The sequence below is a fragment of the Scomber scombrus genome, chromosome 14, assembly GCF_963691925.1.
Source record: "Scomber scombrus chromosome 14, fScoSco1.1, whole genome shotgun sequence".
NCBI lineage: Eukaryota > Metazoa > Chordata > Actinopteri > Scombriformes > Scombridae > Scomber > Scomber scombrus.
In genome coordinates, this window is record NC_084983.1 from 8,529,650 (window position 1) to 8,549,429 (window position 19,780).

The 19,780-nt window shown below is 38.6% G+C and overlaps 1 protein-coding gene across 1 annotated transcript; it reads right to left on the reverse strand.

Moving 5' to 3' along the window:
- Positions 1-10,186: 10,186 nt before the first annotated feature.
- LOC133994413 (protocadherin alpha-C2-like) lies at positions 10,187-14,869 on the reverse strand. The gene is made up of 3 exons (XM_062433665.1): positions 12,437-14,869; positions 11,149-11,185; positions 10,187-10,199 (listed from the first exon to the last, which is right to left on the reverse strand). The coding sequence occupies exons 1-2, from the start codon at positions 14,867-14,869 to the stop codon at positions 11,174-11,176; spliced, it is 2,445 nt and encodes an 814-aa protein (XP_062289649.1). The 3' UTR covers positions 10,187-10,199; positions 11,149-11,173.
- Between the last annotated feature and the right edge of the window lie 4,911 nt (positions 14,870-19,780).

Sequence of the window (19,780 nt, forward strand, 5' to 3'; positions counted from 1 at the left end):
TCCATCGTGTTACCCGACAGAGGTGAATCCTCTCCAGCGCACCCATATTTCCTTTGTCCGTGATGCGCTTTTTTTGTCTCCAGTGCGCGCTGCTGACGGGTGTGTTTCCCTGCCTCTGGAGCTGTGAGATTCGTCAAGACAGTCAAAATGTGCCGCAATAATACCGGAAAGCAAACGTGTTTCTTTCAATGTAAAGTGTCACCAACGTGTTTCCTTAATATTGAAGCTCTACAAGAGGAAAGAAAATGTTCAAGTGGCCCTCAAAAAGTCCCTCTAGTTTTTTTATGTTCTAAAAAGAAGGAATCAAGAGTCACAGCTCATCAGGGTTTTTATTAATTCCAAATTCATATGTTTCTTTAAGTTAAGTTAAGTTAGACTTATTGTCACTCTTGCAGACAACAAGTCTAACAGAAATTCATATGTTTCAACTCTTTCCTTTTCATTATGAATATTTAATTTAGGTGCATTAATATGACCATGCACCATCTGGCACTGATTTCCTCTCTCTCTCTCTCTCTCTCTCTCTCTCTCTCTCTCTCTCTCTCTCTCTCTCTCTCTCTCTCTCTCTCTCTCTCTCTCTCTCTCTCTCTCTCTCTCTCTCTCTCTCTCTCTCTCTCGGTGTGTGTGTTTTTTATTTAAAAGTTTGCAGCACAGTAGGCTAATCAGTGATAGATGATTTATTTTTAAAACATTAACCGGAAGTTATGCAGCTGAATGCAGCTGGCTTGACCTTGGAAGGACAGTATCCCACCCTAGCGCGCACTCAGACTCCAGCTCTCATCTCCACTGTGGCGCAGCTCCCCTCCTCCCTCCCCACCCATTTCTCTCCTATCATCCCTCCTTTTGCGATGTCGGTGTAGGGTCTGGGAGCTAATCAACGACCAACACGTTAAAGCACCCCTAAAATAAAGAATGGCGACCACATTAAACGACCAGGTCGTTATTTTGTACATTCAGTGACACCAGTCGCTCATTCCATAATCATATAGTGCCGTGCAGCACATGAATGAAACATGTATGGTCAAATTATTGAAACGGAAAATATAAATCGAAAATGTGGCCAAAAACATTAAATTTATCGGAATTGAATCTGTCTGCACTGTTGCTCACAAACGCAATGCCAAAAGTAATCTACAGATTTTTTTATTTTTTTTTAAACGCAGTTCCCCTTAAACGTACGAGAAAGAAAAACGTTGTCACAAACACAGACACATGTGGAGACTGGCTTATGTTTGTCCTCCATTGTCTGAACTGGAGGATGGTTAATTTGCCGGTAGCGATTCTGCGGCGCAGCCTACCGCATGGCGAGCATTTGGGCAAGGCGCAGCAAAGAGAAAGCATCGCACTGACAATCACAACCTTCCCTCCACATGGATCACTGTCAGTGGTAGACCCCAGACTGTCAGGTCACATAATCGTATTTAAGATGCATGTGCTGGACCCCATAAAGCACAAGTCTCATTTTCTCTCTATAGCCTATATCCCGAGGAGAAACATGATATAGGGTTATATATGGGCACGGGAACAAGACGGCTGATCAAGACGATGAAATAAATACAGAAGCTTTATTTGTCAAATGCAAATAAAGAAGGGAAAATATTATCTTTGTCATGTGTAGAATCCTACAGTCTGTTTGAATGGTTCATTCTCATATTTCCACTCTTCACTTAAATGCAAAATGTCCCAATTTTTTCTGATTCTGTGAACTGAACTTCTTGTAATTAGCTTTCCACCCCAACAGTTGGCAGCCAAAAACTAAAGGAAACATACTGTGTGATGAAATAAGGGATACACAGGAGATCCGTACTATTCATGCTCATTTTCATGCTCTCGTGTGGCTCCTGCGTGCATGTTCACCATGTGGGTGCATTGGAGGATTTTAGTAGTTTTGAATGTGGTTGTCTGTTTGTGTGACAGGATGATGTGGATAGGTCTGCTCTCTGTCTGGCATCCAGGGCATCCAGGGCATTCTGGGTTAGTCTGGTTAGACAGGCAGCTATAGGAAATACATGAACTGTTATTTCTGAGAAGTGGGTGAGCTGGTTTATATTAGTGAGTATGTCTGAGGAATTAAGCATCTACTGGGCTCTGTTGTGGTCCACAGTTCAAAATATAAGAGCATGGTTGAAGCCCAGTTAAACCAACAGAATATCAGTTAGTTCGACTACATTTTCTGCTGTTGGTATGTGAAAAAAAATGCCCTTGAGTTATTGAGAACTGCTGTGTTAGGATATATTTCTTGTACACAAGCCAGGAATGTGTGAAAAGCATCAACCAAAGAATCAATTCAGCACCAGGGACAGTTCCTCATCTTCAAGCAGGGTGAAGTGACACATTGAACTCATTAATATAGCCACGACAATACTTCAAATCTGGGCTTACTGGCATCACTTATCCTATGGTGGGATTTTTGGATGTAATGTACTGTGTTTGTTCAGTTTTGCTGTCCTTGTTTTGGCTGTATGTCCTTGTATATCTTCATGAATATTGTTCTTCGAACTGTGTGTAACTATCAAGAGCCACTAAAAAACACTGTCAAATACCTTGGACATGTAAACATATTTGGGCAATATAGCTGATTCTGAAATAATCCAGCTAAATTTATAATCTTATTAAGATCTACTCAATATGTATGGCTTACTTCAATATTATGTGGGTAATTGAATAATTAAAATAGGGATTGTTATGGAAGAATATCAGCAATCAGACAGTGAATGAATTAGCAGCCATTGCCTCATGTACCAAAGGGGAAACTGGAGGAAAATGGGACGTGCAGCTTTTAGTTGAGTGACAAGGAACAATAGTAGCTGCATACTACAAGCAACAAAACCACTAGAAAAAAAGAATGTGCACCAAAATTTCACTGTGAAAGGGAGGCTGTATTTTTCAGGCTAAAGCTTAAGTCTGGGGAGTCTGTCCAAAACAGACAAGCAAAGTCAGTCACAACATCTGGCAGGGCAAGGCTGTCCTGATAGCCTTAAGCAGAATAGATCACTGGGTGAATGAATCTAATGGAGGAGAGCCATAATGGCTGCTGGACCACTATGAGACATCATTACATCAATACAAGTGTTATAAAATGTTTCCCTAGCAAGACATAATTTAGTACTTGCATAAACAAAACCCCCAAAACATAATAAATTCTATAAAGCATAAATCATATGCAAGTAAAATGCTTGAATTTGGGCAAATACAGCTACTGACATCTGAAAATGACCAGTTACACACTTACCTGCACACATATGCAATAGTTATGTATTACATTTATTCATGTTTAAAAATGTTGAATTGACACAATAGACATCTCCATTCAATGCACTGTTCATTGTTCACCTGCCTGGTTATACAAACCATTTTTGGATTTGTTGCATAAGACTCAGGAAATTGTGTTTCCATAGCAACAGCAATTTGATGCATATTGCAGCGCCAGTTGTGATCACCATTTCTAATTTTGATGTTAAGTCCCCACACAAAACTCTGCTCATTTAACATCATTAAAATTCAGTACACCAAAAAAAAGAGATGTATTTTACTCGTGTATCTTTTTATTCTTTTAAAAGATTCATATGATTGAATGACTATAATGCTCTACTTTTACATATGTTTTTGTTTTTGTCATGTATGTGTGCTAGTCATCCAAAGCAACCACTACAAAATGGCCAACACAAACTGGTTCAGCAGTGACCTCATGGCAAGGGCAGCCACACACAACCTGCCACAGGCATCACTCAAGATGGAGCCTAAATAACACTGCACTTAACTCCATCATAATACTCCCTCTGCCTGTACACAAATTCAACATACACCACTTCAGTCACTGGTTCTCTTGTGAATGTGCAGCCTGTTTTTTTATTCACCTACACAGTATACTTCTATATATAAACATTACAATATTAAGGATATGGTCTCTGGTCGACAACAGAGTTTTCCTGATTAAAACAAAATTTCACTGATGTAACATAAAGGCAACATGACAGACAATGTCTGTGGTGATCTTGCATTATTTTGCAGATGCAGTAACAGATCTGTATTCCTGTCTTGTCACACATGTGTCTCTAAATCAGAGCGACAACCTGTTCATTTCTGTTTCTACGGCGATGCAATGACTGCTTTATCTTTTCACACAGCCTGGTCACACAATCAAAATCATACATCATTTCTCCCTCTGACATATTACTGGACACTCACTGCAGAACTCTTTACAGTACCCTCCCAGCTGTGGCGGAGGCTCTAGGTGATAAGACTCATGACCTCATTGTGTATGGGTTCAAGCCAGGCTATCTTCTCTGCTGACCTGTCTCCGTCATTCAAATGGGTCAAGCACCCACAGCCTGTCTCACACTTGTGACCGATGTAGTTGCAATTTTATAGCAAAAAAACCCCAAAACAATACTCACAAAAGGGAGAAATTATTTATTTATTCATGGTTTATTGTGTATGGTAACTGTAACCTTTACATTGTGCTTTGCAGACAGTTGCACAAATAAACAAACACACACTGGACTCAAAAACGCAGACAGAGGGCACCAGAGAATATCTTGTGATAAAATGCCACTGCATGCCAAAACTTGAATTGACTGTTGCCATCAGCAGTCTTAAGCAGGGAATTGGCCTCTAAATACTGAGGTCAACTATAAAGGACTAAGACAAAATCACACGAAGAGACAACTCTGAGTTTAGAATTCATGTTAGATTTCTGTTAATACAAATACAGATGTTGAAACTGATATAAAATTGACTTTATTATTCAAATCTAGCAAATTTGCATTACCAGGTTAAAGTATGTTTAAGGATGTTGCACTCATCTCAGAAAACCTCCATTTTTAATAACCTAATCCTGAAGGAAATTAAATTGTGAAATTTATGCTGAAGCCAGGTGGGTACACACACACACACACACACACACACACACACACACACACACACACACACACACACACACACACACACACACACACACACACACACTGTGTGAAGTGTTGTATATTGTGGGCAGGAAGAGTCACTTCATCACTACTTTTACTGAATCAATATAAACAAGTCTAGATCTGCAAACAAGGTAGTTCTCTGACTGTGAAGGAAACAGATTTCTGAGTGATTTCTGATGAAACCTAAAGACTAGAAATTACACATAAAACTGCTCGAAGAAATGCTTATCTTGCATATAAGGGATTGATGCCGTGCCTATTAAAGACCACAAAATATCATCTGATCAAACTACTACTTTAATGTTGAAAGAGGAGATTTGATTTTTTAAGTGTTGCTGCTTACCTGTGACCGATATACATACTCTCAAGCTCTCAAAGTAAGTAACTAAGTGCATTACTGTACAGTACTATACTTAAGCATAATTTTTAGGTACTTGTACTTTACTTGAGTATTTCCATTTGATACTACTTTATACTTCCACTTCACTACACCTCAGAAGGAAATATTGTACTTTCTACTCAACTTCATTTATTTGACAGCTTTAGTTACATTTCAGATGAAGATTTGACACAATATAACAAACTTTTAAATTACAACACATTGTTTTAATTTTGTAAGAACAAAAAGCAGTGTGTAGTCTGACTCACATTTCAGATATATATGAGTTGTTAACAGCTCCACTAAATACTGAATAGTGAAAAAACTGCAAAAACTGATTTATGGATCAGAACTTTGTTCTTTCTTGTTTCCTCTCCCGTTAATCATCTCACCACCCCTCAGATTTATCTGGTGACCCTCTGGAGGGGTATTAATATTCTGATGATGTCATATATAATATTATATATCAGTCAGAGGGACTAAACCACTACTTTTACTGTGGTACTTTAACTACATTAAGCTCATAATACTTGTGTACTTTTACCAAAGTAGGATTTTTCATGCAGGACCTTTACCTGAATAAAGGATCTGAATACTTCTTACTCGACTGTCAGTGACCTTCTAATCCCATCTCCCTCTAACATACATACATAGACAATATAAACAACATGCACATGTCTACTCACTGATTTTCTAGAGCAGCCTGTCTCTGTGCAGGGATATAGCAGGACTAGATTCATTTTACTTAAGTCCCACTATTCAGTATTTATAAACATTATAAAACATTTCATAAATTCTTTATGACATACTAGGATATAGTTGTAAGCAAATATAAGGGCATTTTGGTTGTTTATTAATGCCAGTATTTGTCATTTGAGTGCCTGTGAGGAAAAATATGTTACTTAATAACATTTGTATCTGTAAACAACTACATTAGTATGTGCTATAAACCATTCAGTTCATATACTGCTCATAAATGCAAAAGGGGGTGCTAAAGTGAAATGTTAATCTGTGGGTCTTTGAACCGTGTGAGCAGCCTGATAATCAAACTGAAATTCCATTTAATTTCACATCATTCATTCATTTTGAAATGTTGAGATGGCCTTTTATTTCACCTTATGTGATATGTTTACCTAAGATACTTTATAGTTGAGAAATATTGTGATTATGTATAAAAAGAAAATTGTGAGTGAATTATTTAACAGAAACATTGCCAGTTTTACCTTCAAGTAAACATCACAATAAAAAAAGACACCAAAATACACTTCAGTGTCCTACTTTATCACAGCAGGGTTGCACAACACTTTCAGCACCATGGACAGTACCCAGTCTGAAAATGTAGCCCTCTGGGGAGGAGAATTGATGTATTGCAGTAAAAGTCAGCCACAGGTGCACTGCTGACTTCCACCAACCTACTTCCAATTCTTTTAAAACCCAAGTAACCTAAGGCCTTTAACGCCTTTAAGGCCTTTAAGTGTGTGTGTGTGTGTGTGTGTGTGTGTGTGTGTGTGTGTGTATATATATATATATACACACACACACACACACATATGTATGTATGTATGTAGTATCACCAGTGTTGCAAAGTGCTGATCAAGTGAGTTGTAACTATTGGCAAACCTACCATCCAAAAAAAATCATATTACTATTTTTAATTTCATATTTGAAATGTGCCTGATTACTTCTTGATTATAATTTCCCACTTCACTCTATTATTCTAACAGGTAATTGCTTTGGAGTGGGGAAACCCATATCAAAATATTATATGCAAAAAGAAATTGAATTGTTGGTAGCATGGACAAACTTCCTGCAATAGACTCTAACAACAAATGCTCCTTATCATACAAATTCACAGGGCCCTCACACATCAGTCTCCTGCAGGACTGCAGACTGAAAGCTCTGTGTGGTCACAGTGAAGAGCAGACTATGCAATTTGGCTCTAGGCTTTCACTAATCCTGACAAAGCTATTATTTGTCTGCTTCTGCGATTTGAACTGCAGGCACATATCCTTTATTTAGTTTTCAATTTCCAAGAATTAGCACAGAGCGTTTTAGAGAGAAACTGGGTCAAAATGTGTGTATGTGAGGGAATTTTGGAGAGAGAGCGAGGGAGAGAAAGAGAAAGAGAGAGAGAGAGAGAGAGAGAGAGAGAGAGAGAGAGAGAGAGAGAGAGAGAGAGAGAGAAAGAGAGAGTGCATGTGTGTCGCATTTATTCCAGAAGTCACTTTTTAAAACTTTAGATTAATCACAGACACAACAGAGAGACAGATTAAAAAGCTTTATTCAAACTAGCATGATCAGGCAGAACATTAAAGCCAAATAAGCAACATCAAAATCCGACAATTAACTAGACTTGAAAATAAAGCAAGGCCATTCTCTCCCATACTGTCTTTGATCCACTGAGTGGGATGGAACTGGATTACGTTTGATGCAACTCTTGAAGCATACTGTACAATCTGACTGGCAAATTAGCAGAGGAAAAACTGTGCTGTGTACACAAATGAGAAATGAAGCACTTTGACTATACCAAGTAAGAAGCACAAGCACTCCCTGTGCCTTTCAATCACAGTGAATACAGAAGATATCAAAAAAGTCTACTGTATAAAAAACAGTATAAAGCATTTAAATTTACAGTAAATGCATCTAATGGTTCTAAATAGAACATCTGTTCTGAAAATAAAAGGCTGAGCCCCAATCCATCAATGTCTAAGCAATTGAAGGTGGTATTTTATCATGGGGGAAAGGGGGGGGGTGACTGTTAATTTGTAATACTGTACGAAATGCCATTAAAAGTCACATATACCTTTTACAATGCAGAAGGCACGCAAGGAGCTCATCAGATGTGCAATTTCCTAATTCTTTAAACACTGTTGGAATCAACTGATTCAGGCGTATATTGCACACACAACATGTTCTCCACAGCAAAAGACCCCTCATTAAGTGTCATCTTTAGCCTGACAGGCAGACAGACAGCTGTGTTTATGTCGGGGCAGCCTGGTGTATCAATTGACGCCAGGCAACGGCGAAGGAGGAAAAGAGAGGTTAGGTTTCCCTGACTCAGGATATGTAGCTCAGTACATCCAGAAACATTCTCTCTTCACTGCATTACTGAGTGGGACGATCATATTTAGATTTGGTGCATATTTCAAAGTGCTGTCAACTGCTTAATACTTCTTATGCACTGTGTATGGGTTCAGCAGTGTTTTTTTCTTTTTTTTTTGTTTATCATCTGCAGAGTCAGCGCTAGAATACTGCAACTATAATTAACACCATGCCCTCCATGTTCTCATGTTCCTCCCAGTGAGATTCCATCATTTAGCACCCTAACAAGTGTTCCTAATAAGCTCCTTGTTTCTGAGAAATTAAAAGTCCTAGGCTTTGCAGTAGTGCAACGGCGCTACGTTTGAGGTCGAGCAGGTCAAGAAAAGTACCCTAGTTTCGATTGAAGTTATGTACACTACCAAAACAACATCATATGCACTAAACTACACATACTGTATGCAACACAAAAATGCTCTTGAAGAAGCTCACAAAAGCATCATTAAAAGTTAATACATAAAATATCTATAAAAACATGAAAATTCATAAAACAACACCTTGCCTGGACCTTATATTCCATTATATTGTACCATGGCAAAGATAAATACATTTTCGATATCATTATATTTATCATTATAAAAATGTTCTTTTTAAATGTCTACTACAATTTTTTAATTGATTAACATATTTTGCACCATGTGCTATAAATGAATTCAGTTGATTTATTTTGCCAGTTGGGAAAAGTCAGTGAGGTTGGGAAGATAAAAGCTTGTATAAGAGATAAGTAAAATCTTTTTACATAGAAAGCTGAATTGACATTTGACCCTGTTTTCAATGTTTTACTCATTGCCCGCTCTGACCCCACCTCAATCTGTGATGTTAGATTTCCCCTGAATAATTGTTTTTATCCATACAGCCAGATAACTGCACAGCCAGCCAGCATAGTCTAGAAGTTATGAATTGCAGCACTCCTGATATTTGTGGTGTCAACATTTTGTTCACCTGGATTACAGACAAACAAAAACCCCAAAGCCTTTCTACTTCTCTGACCTCCTTATTGTTTCTACAGAACATACAATCAAAATGAAAATGTACATTTTACAGCTTTCTTTTCTTTCATTCTTTTTTTAGTCATCTTCACACATTCATCACTGTTGAGTACAACAAATATTATTAAAAAATGGATAAGTCTAAAGTGAAATCACTGAATATTTTCATCTGCAAATTACTAGTTGACAATGTGAGCCTTACTTACCAGCACGACTCGTGATACAGTAGAAATATTTTATAAAAAAAAGAAAAACTGACATAACCAGCTACAGTTCAGTATTAAATCAGATTTATGGAAGAATCATATTCACCCTGATTGTGTATTTGTGAATAGGCGTGTTTTGAACTTCTGCTAAAAGAATGTTGCATGATGACGACTTATGTATAGGTTGAGCTACTGATGGTTTCTAGAACTACAGCACACAGCGAAAACTCTGGAGAGAAGGCAAATTAGTCCGTTAAGAAGTTTCAAAGCATTGAGGAGGGAATGATTTACTACATGAGGCCACTCTAGTAATGTCCTGATACCCTGCCATAAATGATTTCTATGTCCAAATGTTTTGAACATGTAAAATCATGCAGATTCATGCTTAAAAGAGAAATGAAAGGTAGAAATCTGAGGTGATTAGTGGTTGATGTTTTTCTGGGGGGTTGGAGCGACTAGAGAGAAAGAACAGTTGGAGCATAGGGACCGAGGGAGGACCGATGTTTTACATCTTCTTTGTGAGTCACAGGGAAGAATTCCAGGCAGAGACTCCCACGAAGAGATGAGTATATCATGGCAGTTCTCTTCTGGGTACCTGCTAAGACACAGAACATAAAATAAGCCCAAAACAGGAAGTCAACCTCAATATAAACTTATAGAAAGTCCTCCCTCATGCAACAGTGGATCGTGACTGGTTACTGCTACCATCATTGACATGTCATTAGGTTTCAGGGACCCTTAAAATTCAGGGATAGTGAATGAATAACTTGCTTCTATATTTAGGGTGCTTTTTTCAGTGTATTCTCTAAAATTAGTGTTGGGTATTCAGGATTTTAGAATCAGACTAGCATACACAACTAAAATAACATGACAAAGCCATTAACTACAATTGGGAAGCATTACAGCATGCACAGGCAGGCATCACAGGGTGCTGTTTGGTATTTCGTGGGCCACTGGTTACGGCCACCGGGTGAATTTAACAGAGGGGGAATGAATAGCCTCCAAATTATTTAGGACATTGCCCACAAATTTGAAATAGGTCCTAACAGAGTTCGTGTGTAGGGATGCAGAGATATTTGGTAAGTCACTGCTGTTAGGTGGCCTACAGTATGTTACATGCTAAGAACCTATTCAGGACAATTCACTCTTTAATCCCTTTTTTCTATCTGTGCCATCATTTTGTCCTGAATCTCTGCCAAGCAAGCCAGATGTGGACAACTCAACACTGACCAGAAGCCAAATTTATCCTAATCTCAGCTCCCACTAAGCCGATAGGTTTCTCACTTGACTGACTGGCCAATTTAAATTTTAGTGCTCACAATGACATCGCATTGGAGCAGAGTTGTGAGTTATTGAGCGACAGGGTCTGATCAGGGACAAATGGAAATATGGTATTCTGCTCTATTTAATCATGGAACTGGGAACTGTGACAGTTTATCAAACCAAAATTTTGAGCCAAACCAAAAAAGATTTATATCAAATAGAAAGATAGAAAATGTCTACACAATTATAGTGGCTCTACAAGATGTAGTTAGCAACCAGCATACCTCCAGTTGTAGAATGGACTTCCTTTCATTTTGAGTACTTCAGAACAGAAAAAAAAGAGACAAGTTCAGTGGTACATGTGAAACTCAGACAGTCAAACTCACACTTATAATACACAAACATCATTATGTACAGGTCTCTCTCTCTCTCTTTCTCTTTCTCTCTCTCCATATGCACCTGTGAATTTAAATATTTTCATATTATTTAATCTTTCAACAAAAACAAACAACATCTGTGTCGGTTTCAGCAGTTCTACATTGATGACAGTGTACTGTGAGCACTGCTAAAGATGCGACTGCAGACCCCTGGCATGATGTATTCCATGTCCTTGAAGACAACCCCTCCATGTCCCGGCTTCTTTGAAGTAATCCCCCTATTAGACCCACCAGTTATGCTCTGATTGTGTGTTATGCATCTACAATATATGACCTACATACTAGATAACACATCGAACAGTGGCACATTTTCAGTTTGTGGGGGTGTTATTTGTTTGGCCTAATTATACAATGAGATTGCAGATAGTTGGCTCTAGAAATTCACTGATAATGAACATCAGACTGTGTTCTTATCTTAGCTTCAACTCTTTTGTTTAACTTGACTTACATATCATACCATATCAACATATACATCACATATCTGCAAAGACTATAATGTTAGAGACAAACTCTTTGCCAGTAAATACTTAAAAAGATATAAATGAATAAAAAGTGTATAAAATAAAATGACAGAAACATGATACATTGATATTTAAGGATGAGAGAGGAGGAGCACACACCAGTGTTGGAGAGTTACTAACCACAATGTGTGAAGTAAAGTAGTCGCACACTTGTAGCCACAATGCTAGAGTAATTTAATAAATTACCAATGTTTTGAAATTACAGTCTTCTTCAGGGTATTGAATCAATAATAGTCAATATCAATACCCAGAAGAAGACTGTCATTTCGAAACATTGGTAAGTTATCCTTACATGGTGGCTAGGAGTGTGCAGATACATTCATCCACTGTGCTGATACTTAAGAAAAAAAAGTTCATATTTTGAATATGATACCACGATTAACAATTTCCATCCACAGCAAATACAACAAAACATGTGTTGGCCTTCCAGGGAGAAATTATAAGAACTTTGTACTAAATCCCTCAACACATTTTTTAGTTCAATACTTGATTTAGTTTCCTCTTTGTTGTCTGTTAGCCCCAACCAACAAAAGTATGTTGCCCTTTAAAATAATATCCTTTATCTATCTGTTGACAATAAATGACAACCAAGCTAGCATTTCACTTATACATACCTCCAGTGTGGATGCTCTGGAGTCTGTGGTCTCACTTGGCCCTATGCTTCTGGGTATACTGGAAACAAAATACCCAGCTCCTTTGGGGATTATCGGCTGTCTCACAACCACTTTGCCTTTCCTGGTCTCTGCAAGGAACAAACTGTACCAGTAGGCATCACTAGAGATCAGAGTTGAATCTGCGATGGTGGAGCTTCTCTGGCTGATTACACTGTTCCTGCTGATCACGCTGTTCCTATTGGGCGGGGGAATCTTGATGGCCTTTGGTTTTGGTTTTTGACACTTCAGCACAATAATAACCAAGATGGTAATGAGGAGCAGAAACGACACAGCTCCTAAACCAATAACTAAATACAGGTTAAGGTCAGTGAAGACGTCATACTCTAGTGGCAACTCTGTGGTCTCTGAAAAGGACATCACGTGTTCTACTGTTGATATCTTGATGGTGACAGTGGCAGAGAGAGCAGGGTTACCATTGTCTTTGGCAACAATCACCAGCCGCTGGTGTCGAGGGTCTCTGTAACTGAACATTCTTGTTGTCCGAATTTCTCCGTTGTACTGATCCAGGCTGAAGAGGGATGCATCAGTAATTTGCAGGAGCTGGTATGTAACCCTGGCGTTCTGCTCTGAGTCTGCATCGATGGCGATCACTTTGGCCACTAAGTGTCCCTTATCTGTGGACCTTGGTATCACCTCCTCAATGACAGAGCCTTGCGCCCGCCAAGGTGAAACGATCTGAGGAGTATTGTCATTTTGGTCCAGAATGATGATGTGTACTGTCACATTGCTGCTCAGTGGGGGAACACCAGAGTCTCTAGCCTCAATATGGAAAAGGAAATCCCTCTCTCTCTCATAGTCAAAGGTCTTGAGGGCATAAAGATCACCGTTCTCCGGATTGATGGAGAACAGCATTGACATAGAAGTATTAACAATCTCCTTCTCCATTATGAAATAAACCAAGTACTGATTCTCATTGAGATCTGGGTCAAACGCACTTAAAGATGTCAATAACGCCCCTGGTAGATTATTCTCTACAACATGGATGGTGTAGAAGGATTTGGAGAACATGGGTGCATTGTCATTGATATCCAGAATCTCTAAAGTGATAGTCTCGGTTTCAGTTAAGGGCGGCGAACCTCTGTCTTTCACCTTCAGTATGATGTCATATTTGTTTACTATTTCTCTGTCAAGTGGCTTTGAAACCAGCAGCTCAAAGTAACCCTCTGAGGATTTGTTCAGGAGGAATGGTAAGGTCTCCTGCTGACTCAAGGTGAGTTCCACTTTCCCATTGACTCCAGAGTCCCTGTCACTGACACTGACCACAGCAATCAATGTCCCTACAGCCACATTCTCAACCACTGAACTTTTCATAGACTTGATGGTCACTTCAGGGTAGTTATCGTTTAGATCTGTGATGAACACCATGACTTTGCAGAGTCCTGACAGCGGGTTGGCCCCTCTGTCCTGAGCCTGTATGTGCATCTCAAAACTCTGACTCTCTTCATAATCTATCACCCCTTTCACCTTGATCTCACCTGAGTTTGGGTCAAGTGAGAAAAGCTCTTGAGTCTTCTCAGAGGTGTAAAGTGTGTACGAATATAATAACTGGGCGTTTGTGCCTTCGTCCAAGTCTGTTGCGTTTAAGGTCATGACCACTGTTCCTGCAGCGGAGTTCTCTGGGACGTTGACTTCAAATACCGGCTGACTGAAAAGGGGGGCGTTGTCATTGATATCCAAGACATTAATGATTATGCTGGCTGTGCCGGAGCGGGGAGGGACCCCTCCATCCACAGCTGTTAAAATCAAATTATGAACTGCATGCTCCTCTCTGTCCAAATTACCACTGAGCACTAAATCAACATATTTGGACCCATCGCTGCCAGTTTGTATATCAATGTTGAAGTACTTGCTTTCGCTGAGATAGTAGGTCTTGATTGAATTCGCCCCCACATCCGCATCCACGGCGTTTGTCAATGAGAATCTCTCACCGGGAGGGGTTGCTTCCGAAATGTCCAAGTGCATTGTCCTCCTGCGAAACACAGGCGCATTGTCGTTGATGTCCATGATCTCTAGTTCGATGTTAAAAATGCGAATGGGGTTTTCAAGTATGACATCCATTTTCAGAAAACACGAGGTTGCTTTAGTCATGCATACGTTCTCCCGGTCAATCTTCTCGCGGATTACCAGCTCTCCGGTGTCTTTGTTGATATCAAGGTAATTTTTGCTTTGAATGACATCGAGCTTTGCTCTCCGCTCCACCAAACTGCGAACATCCAGACTCAAATCTGTGGCCAGATTGGCAACAAAGGAGCCCTCTTCCATTTCCTCCGGAATAGAGTACCGAGTGATGGAGAGCGCAAATCCCCATAGTGCCATGAACGCACAAACACCCACCGTCAATCGTGTCCGTAAAGGTGCAATGATAAGCGCCATCATTATGGTATGTTAAAAGAGAGAGATGAAAAAGATCAGGTTGTCTTGATGCAGGGGAACGCCGGTGTCATTCTTGCTTCCACGCGTTGTAGCTGGAGCTGCAGTAGGCCATGTACAGTACAGTGCCGCTGGAGGAGCGGGGCTCTCACAGCGATGCTCTGCAGGGGCGTGCGCAGCATTTGTGTGGGCTGGTTGGGTGGCCACAATGGAATCAAGGGATGTAGATATTTAAAGTCAGATACCACATAATCTAATCAAGAAAATATATATTTCTGTTCCAATATTTTTGCAGCAGTTGCTTGCATTCCATGTTGACCTAAAACATGAACAACAGTTGGTGAATGTGATGAAAACGTTCTTTTGTAGCTACAGTATATGTTGCAACATTGTTTGGTGTTGTTTTTGGTTCTGGAAAAATTTCCTATATGGTTGCCAAGTAATATTTCCATGTAAATATTCAAGGCTAGATATACCCAGCCTTCAAAATTCTCACTAGGTATGGTTCAAATAATTAGTTTTATTTGTTTGTTGCATAATTAGGAGACATTTAATCAATACTCTCTGGGTGCTCAGAGGATTATTTTTGAGGTAGGGAAAGCTTAAAATGAGTGAGGCATTGTTACTCTGGGACTAATCTTAGTCAGTGTTGGGGGTAACGTGTTACTTTGTGTGTTAGAGTATACTTTGATTACTTTTTTGATGTGGCGAGTAACCTCACGCGTTAGGTCCGCAATTTAAGTACAAGTAGTAGTAAAAGGTAATCCGTTATTTTTCAATCAACTACTCCTGAATGTTTTGCCACAAGAAAATAAATCCACCACAAATTCAGCAACAGCAAACAAGATCGGACAGCATTGACTTCGTGGAAATATTCACATTATTTTGAATTTGTGGGATGAAATAAGGGCAAGAACATGACAGTAACATGCAAGTTGTGCCCGAGCCTGTTGCCCTGTTGTAGGTGATGTAGGTATATGTTTGAAAAGCTTATGTGTAGTTTGTATGTGTAATTGGACATATGTTTGAGAAGCATAGCCACTTTAGTACAATAAAGAGCTGTAAGTGGAACATTGTGTCTGTCATTCCTGCTATTTGTGTAAAGATTTACAGATTTTGGCCCAGACTTGGATGTGTGATGATGGAAGAGTAGGTCTTGATTAAAACAACATTAATTTAATTATAAAGGGGTTTTCATTTTCAGTAACGCAAAAGTACTCTAACAAGTTACTTTTCTCAGAGGGTAAGGCTGTAATGTAACTTGTTACTTTATAATGGCAGTAACTTTGTAATGTAATTAGTTACTTTTAAAAGTAACATTCCCCAACACTGAGCTTAGTACAAAGGAACACTATTCAGTAAAGATAAGCTTTCGGGAGACTGACCATTGTTCCATTCTGTCATTAGTTGTGATCGCTGCTAAATGTTTAATGCTGAAGAATTATTTACTGACATGAGGAGTGATGTAAAGAGGATGATCCTAATCATTCCTGTCTTTTGGCTCCCTCCAGTGTCAATTCAGACAATTACAGGGAGATCTAGACTTTACCCACACACACACATGTCAACCTAACTGTTATGTATATTGGATTTAAGAGGTTGTATTGAACAAATAAACTCATTTGCTGTATTCACCTTCCCTGTCTGTAATGTCTCTATTCAAAATAAAGTGTATCTGTAATGCATTGATTACATGTTACTATAAACATTTTTACACCATTATAATTTTCTAAACTATCAAATACTTTTATCTACACTGGAAATATTTTGACATGATATTAAGTAATGAACATTTGGCCTGTTGTCCATCAGAATCAGAAAATACACCAACAACTGACAAAACTGTAAAATATATTGTACAGTATATCATCAGTAGCTGTGCTTTGTGTTAAAATATTAAATATTTTCTCATGTAATGGAGCCCATCAGTGAAAGAGGCTTGATGTCCTGTTGTAGTCAAGTTGTATCAAGTGGAAGAATTATGGTAACAAGACAGCTTTTGGAGTGTACTGATATTTGAGTACACTTGAGTAAACTCTACTGTTTAGCTCAGTCTGGAGTTTATTTCTTGACCAGTGACCCGGATGTAAGTCTGACCCTGCAGGGAAACAAAAGTTTATGGTGAATTAAGTTACTTTTACCCCAAATTTTATTTAAAAAATAGAAACTGCTAGAAGTTACAGGGCTCTGGTGATATGGTCAGCCATTAGGGGTTGATGGTTTAATCTGCTGCTCCTCCTGTTCTCATGTCCACATGTTTAGGTGTCCTTGAGGATGACACTGATACCGACATTGCTCCCCATATGTGCATGAGAAAAAACAAAAAATATATTTTTAACAAAAGCTGAATCAATGTAATGTAAAACTGAGTAGAATATCAACAAACAAAAGCTTTGTCTGAGCTAAATCTCCAGTTTTAAGATTTTCCTTCTTGTAGAATGCCAATGGCTCTTTGCACATAATCATATGTAGATGTTCATGTGAATCATTTTAATGACCAAATGTATAGCAAATTAGCAATGAACAAAAATGTTGTAAGCATTTTTATTATTGTCACAGTCATATTTGAGGGAAGAAAGACGAAAAACTGTCATGGATCGATTAAATCAATCATAAATTATTGATTTGATTGATTTGTCTGGTGCAGATACATTATGTCTTCTAATAGAGACATAGAGGGTCCTGTTTTTCTCATATGGATTTTTAATGTTATCTTATATAGACTGTTTTGTTATTGTTTTTTTAATAATATACATGTTACTATTATAAATATTGTAATATAACTTTAATGTGGTAGTTTATTTACTGTGTGTACCATATATGAGTATATGTAGCAATTTAAGCCTTTTGTAGAATACACAAGTCCTTCTGGCACTTGTTGGCTTTTTTTTTTCAAACTCATTAAAATGTTTTTAAATTAATTATTTAAAACTAAACCTGATTTCATTGAATTTATGCATGCACACACCAAGTTATCGTCTAAAGTGCAGAAAAAAGGTTGACAAATCAAGGTTGATTTTTTACAAGAGATATTTGTGAGGGAAGGGCGCCGTCTAGTGGAACAAATGGAAACTTTTCAACTATGCCAAAATTGAAGAGAAAGGAGCATGATGAAGAGAAATAAAGAGACATAAATTGGCCTCTGAACAAATTTTACATGGCACAGAAGCTGCACATATGTGTCTGTGGTTATAGGACATGGGACATTTGTATTTTGAATGACTGCTAAGCTCGGTTGTTTTTGGTACTGGTTGTGATACAGTCAAAGATAAAAAAATCTTGGCTCGCCTATCTGTAATCATTGGCAGGATAAAGTCGCCTGCCTCTCTGGATATGTGTTTTAAACTTTGGGATTTAAAACAGTCCCTAAATGACAGGGATTTTCCTTAAAGGATTTATCCATCTGATTCGGTCTTCAGAGACTTCAAAATAGATCTGAAACTGGCCCTTGGCAGTTATGTGTTTTTTTAAAAACATGAAACAGTTTACTGAAGCAGGCAGGCCCAGATTAACCCATTGGTCTGCAGTAGCTCAGTTTAGAGGCGATGGATCTTGGGGATTAACTCCATAGTGGTAGTTTAAAACCCTCGGTTCACTATCTAAGAATATCATGAGAAAAGGTCACATGACACTTAAAGCCACAAGTCACAGCACAACAATACCAGCTTCATAAACACAGGTGTTCATGTCATATAGTGAGGACCTGACTATGACTGGGCTCTTGCCTTTTTACTTCTAGATTTAGTGAGAGGGGTGAGCTCTAAACACAACCTCTGATTCCACTTTGGCAGGAAAGCAGGAATAAACAGTTCAAATTGTGCAGCTGGATTATATTTGATGTCCTTTAAATATGACTCAGTGTTGTCTACCTGTGACCCCTCTGGAACTGAATCTCAATATCAGTATACTAGCATAAATGACTGCATTGGTAAGCAGCTCTTTCACTTCTACTCGTCTCTGCTTACTGAGAGGCAGTTTTGAAGCCAATTAGCTTAACTGTCCTCCTGCCACATTTTATTCAGTGCTGTCAATGCCATGAGTGTTTGCTCATGAGTATTGCATTTGATCTCATGAACCTGTGCAAAGCTCACATCCCATGTTGTTATTACATTTATTATGCTTTGCTTTCACCCTGACACAAAAAATCTTCAGTGTCAGCGCTTGATGGTGGTAAAATTATATATAAATAAACACTTCACAGTTCAGTTTACTGTCACTGCTTTCCTGTTACATAGTATCTGTGTTGATGTGTTTATTTATTCATGGAGAAATTCATGCTTGTGTGCTTCGAGATGTTATTTCAGAGCCACATTAATACATAATCACATTAGACTTTGACACAGCATATCCTCCACCAGTGAAAGGTGTAAAAGTACATCTTGACGCAGTTTCTACTTTGAAAGCTACAAGGTTTATTGTTTGCACAGTTAGTTGGTTCACATCTTTGACACACAGAAGTGCACTCAGTACAGCTGTCACTATGACACAAAAGGTGGTGCTACAGAAAAGTGACTGATACTTGGATAACCCTTGTGCTGAAATCATCAATGCTGAAGACCAACAAGATTCACACAGATCAAATCAGATTTACCTGAACTCACTGCTTCTGACAAAGAACCCTTCTGCCTTGTGTTCCAGTTTACTGCTTTCAAACTAGACTAGTTTGATGGACAAATCATTGCTGCTTGGAGAACCTAACGTGATGATAGACCAACTTGATTTCAGTATTTACAAAAATAAAAATATACTTGTGGTAAGGATGGGTTTTAAATTACACTGAGAAAAGGAGAAATATGGTCTGTCAGCCTCCAAGAGCAATTCTTTCACTATAGCGATGCAATTCATGGTTAATAATGGAACCATACAGTTAATGGCATATGTATCATACACAGAATATACATTATAGTTGGTGTG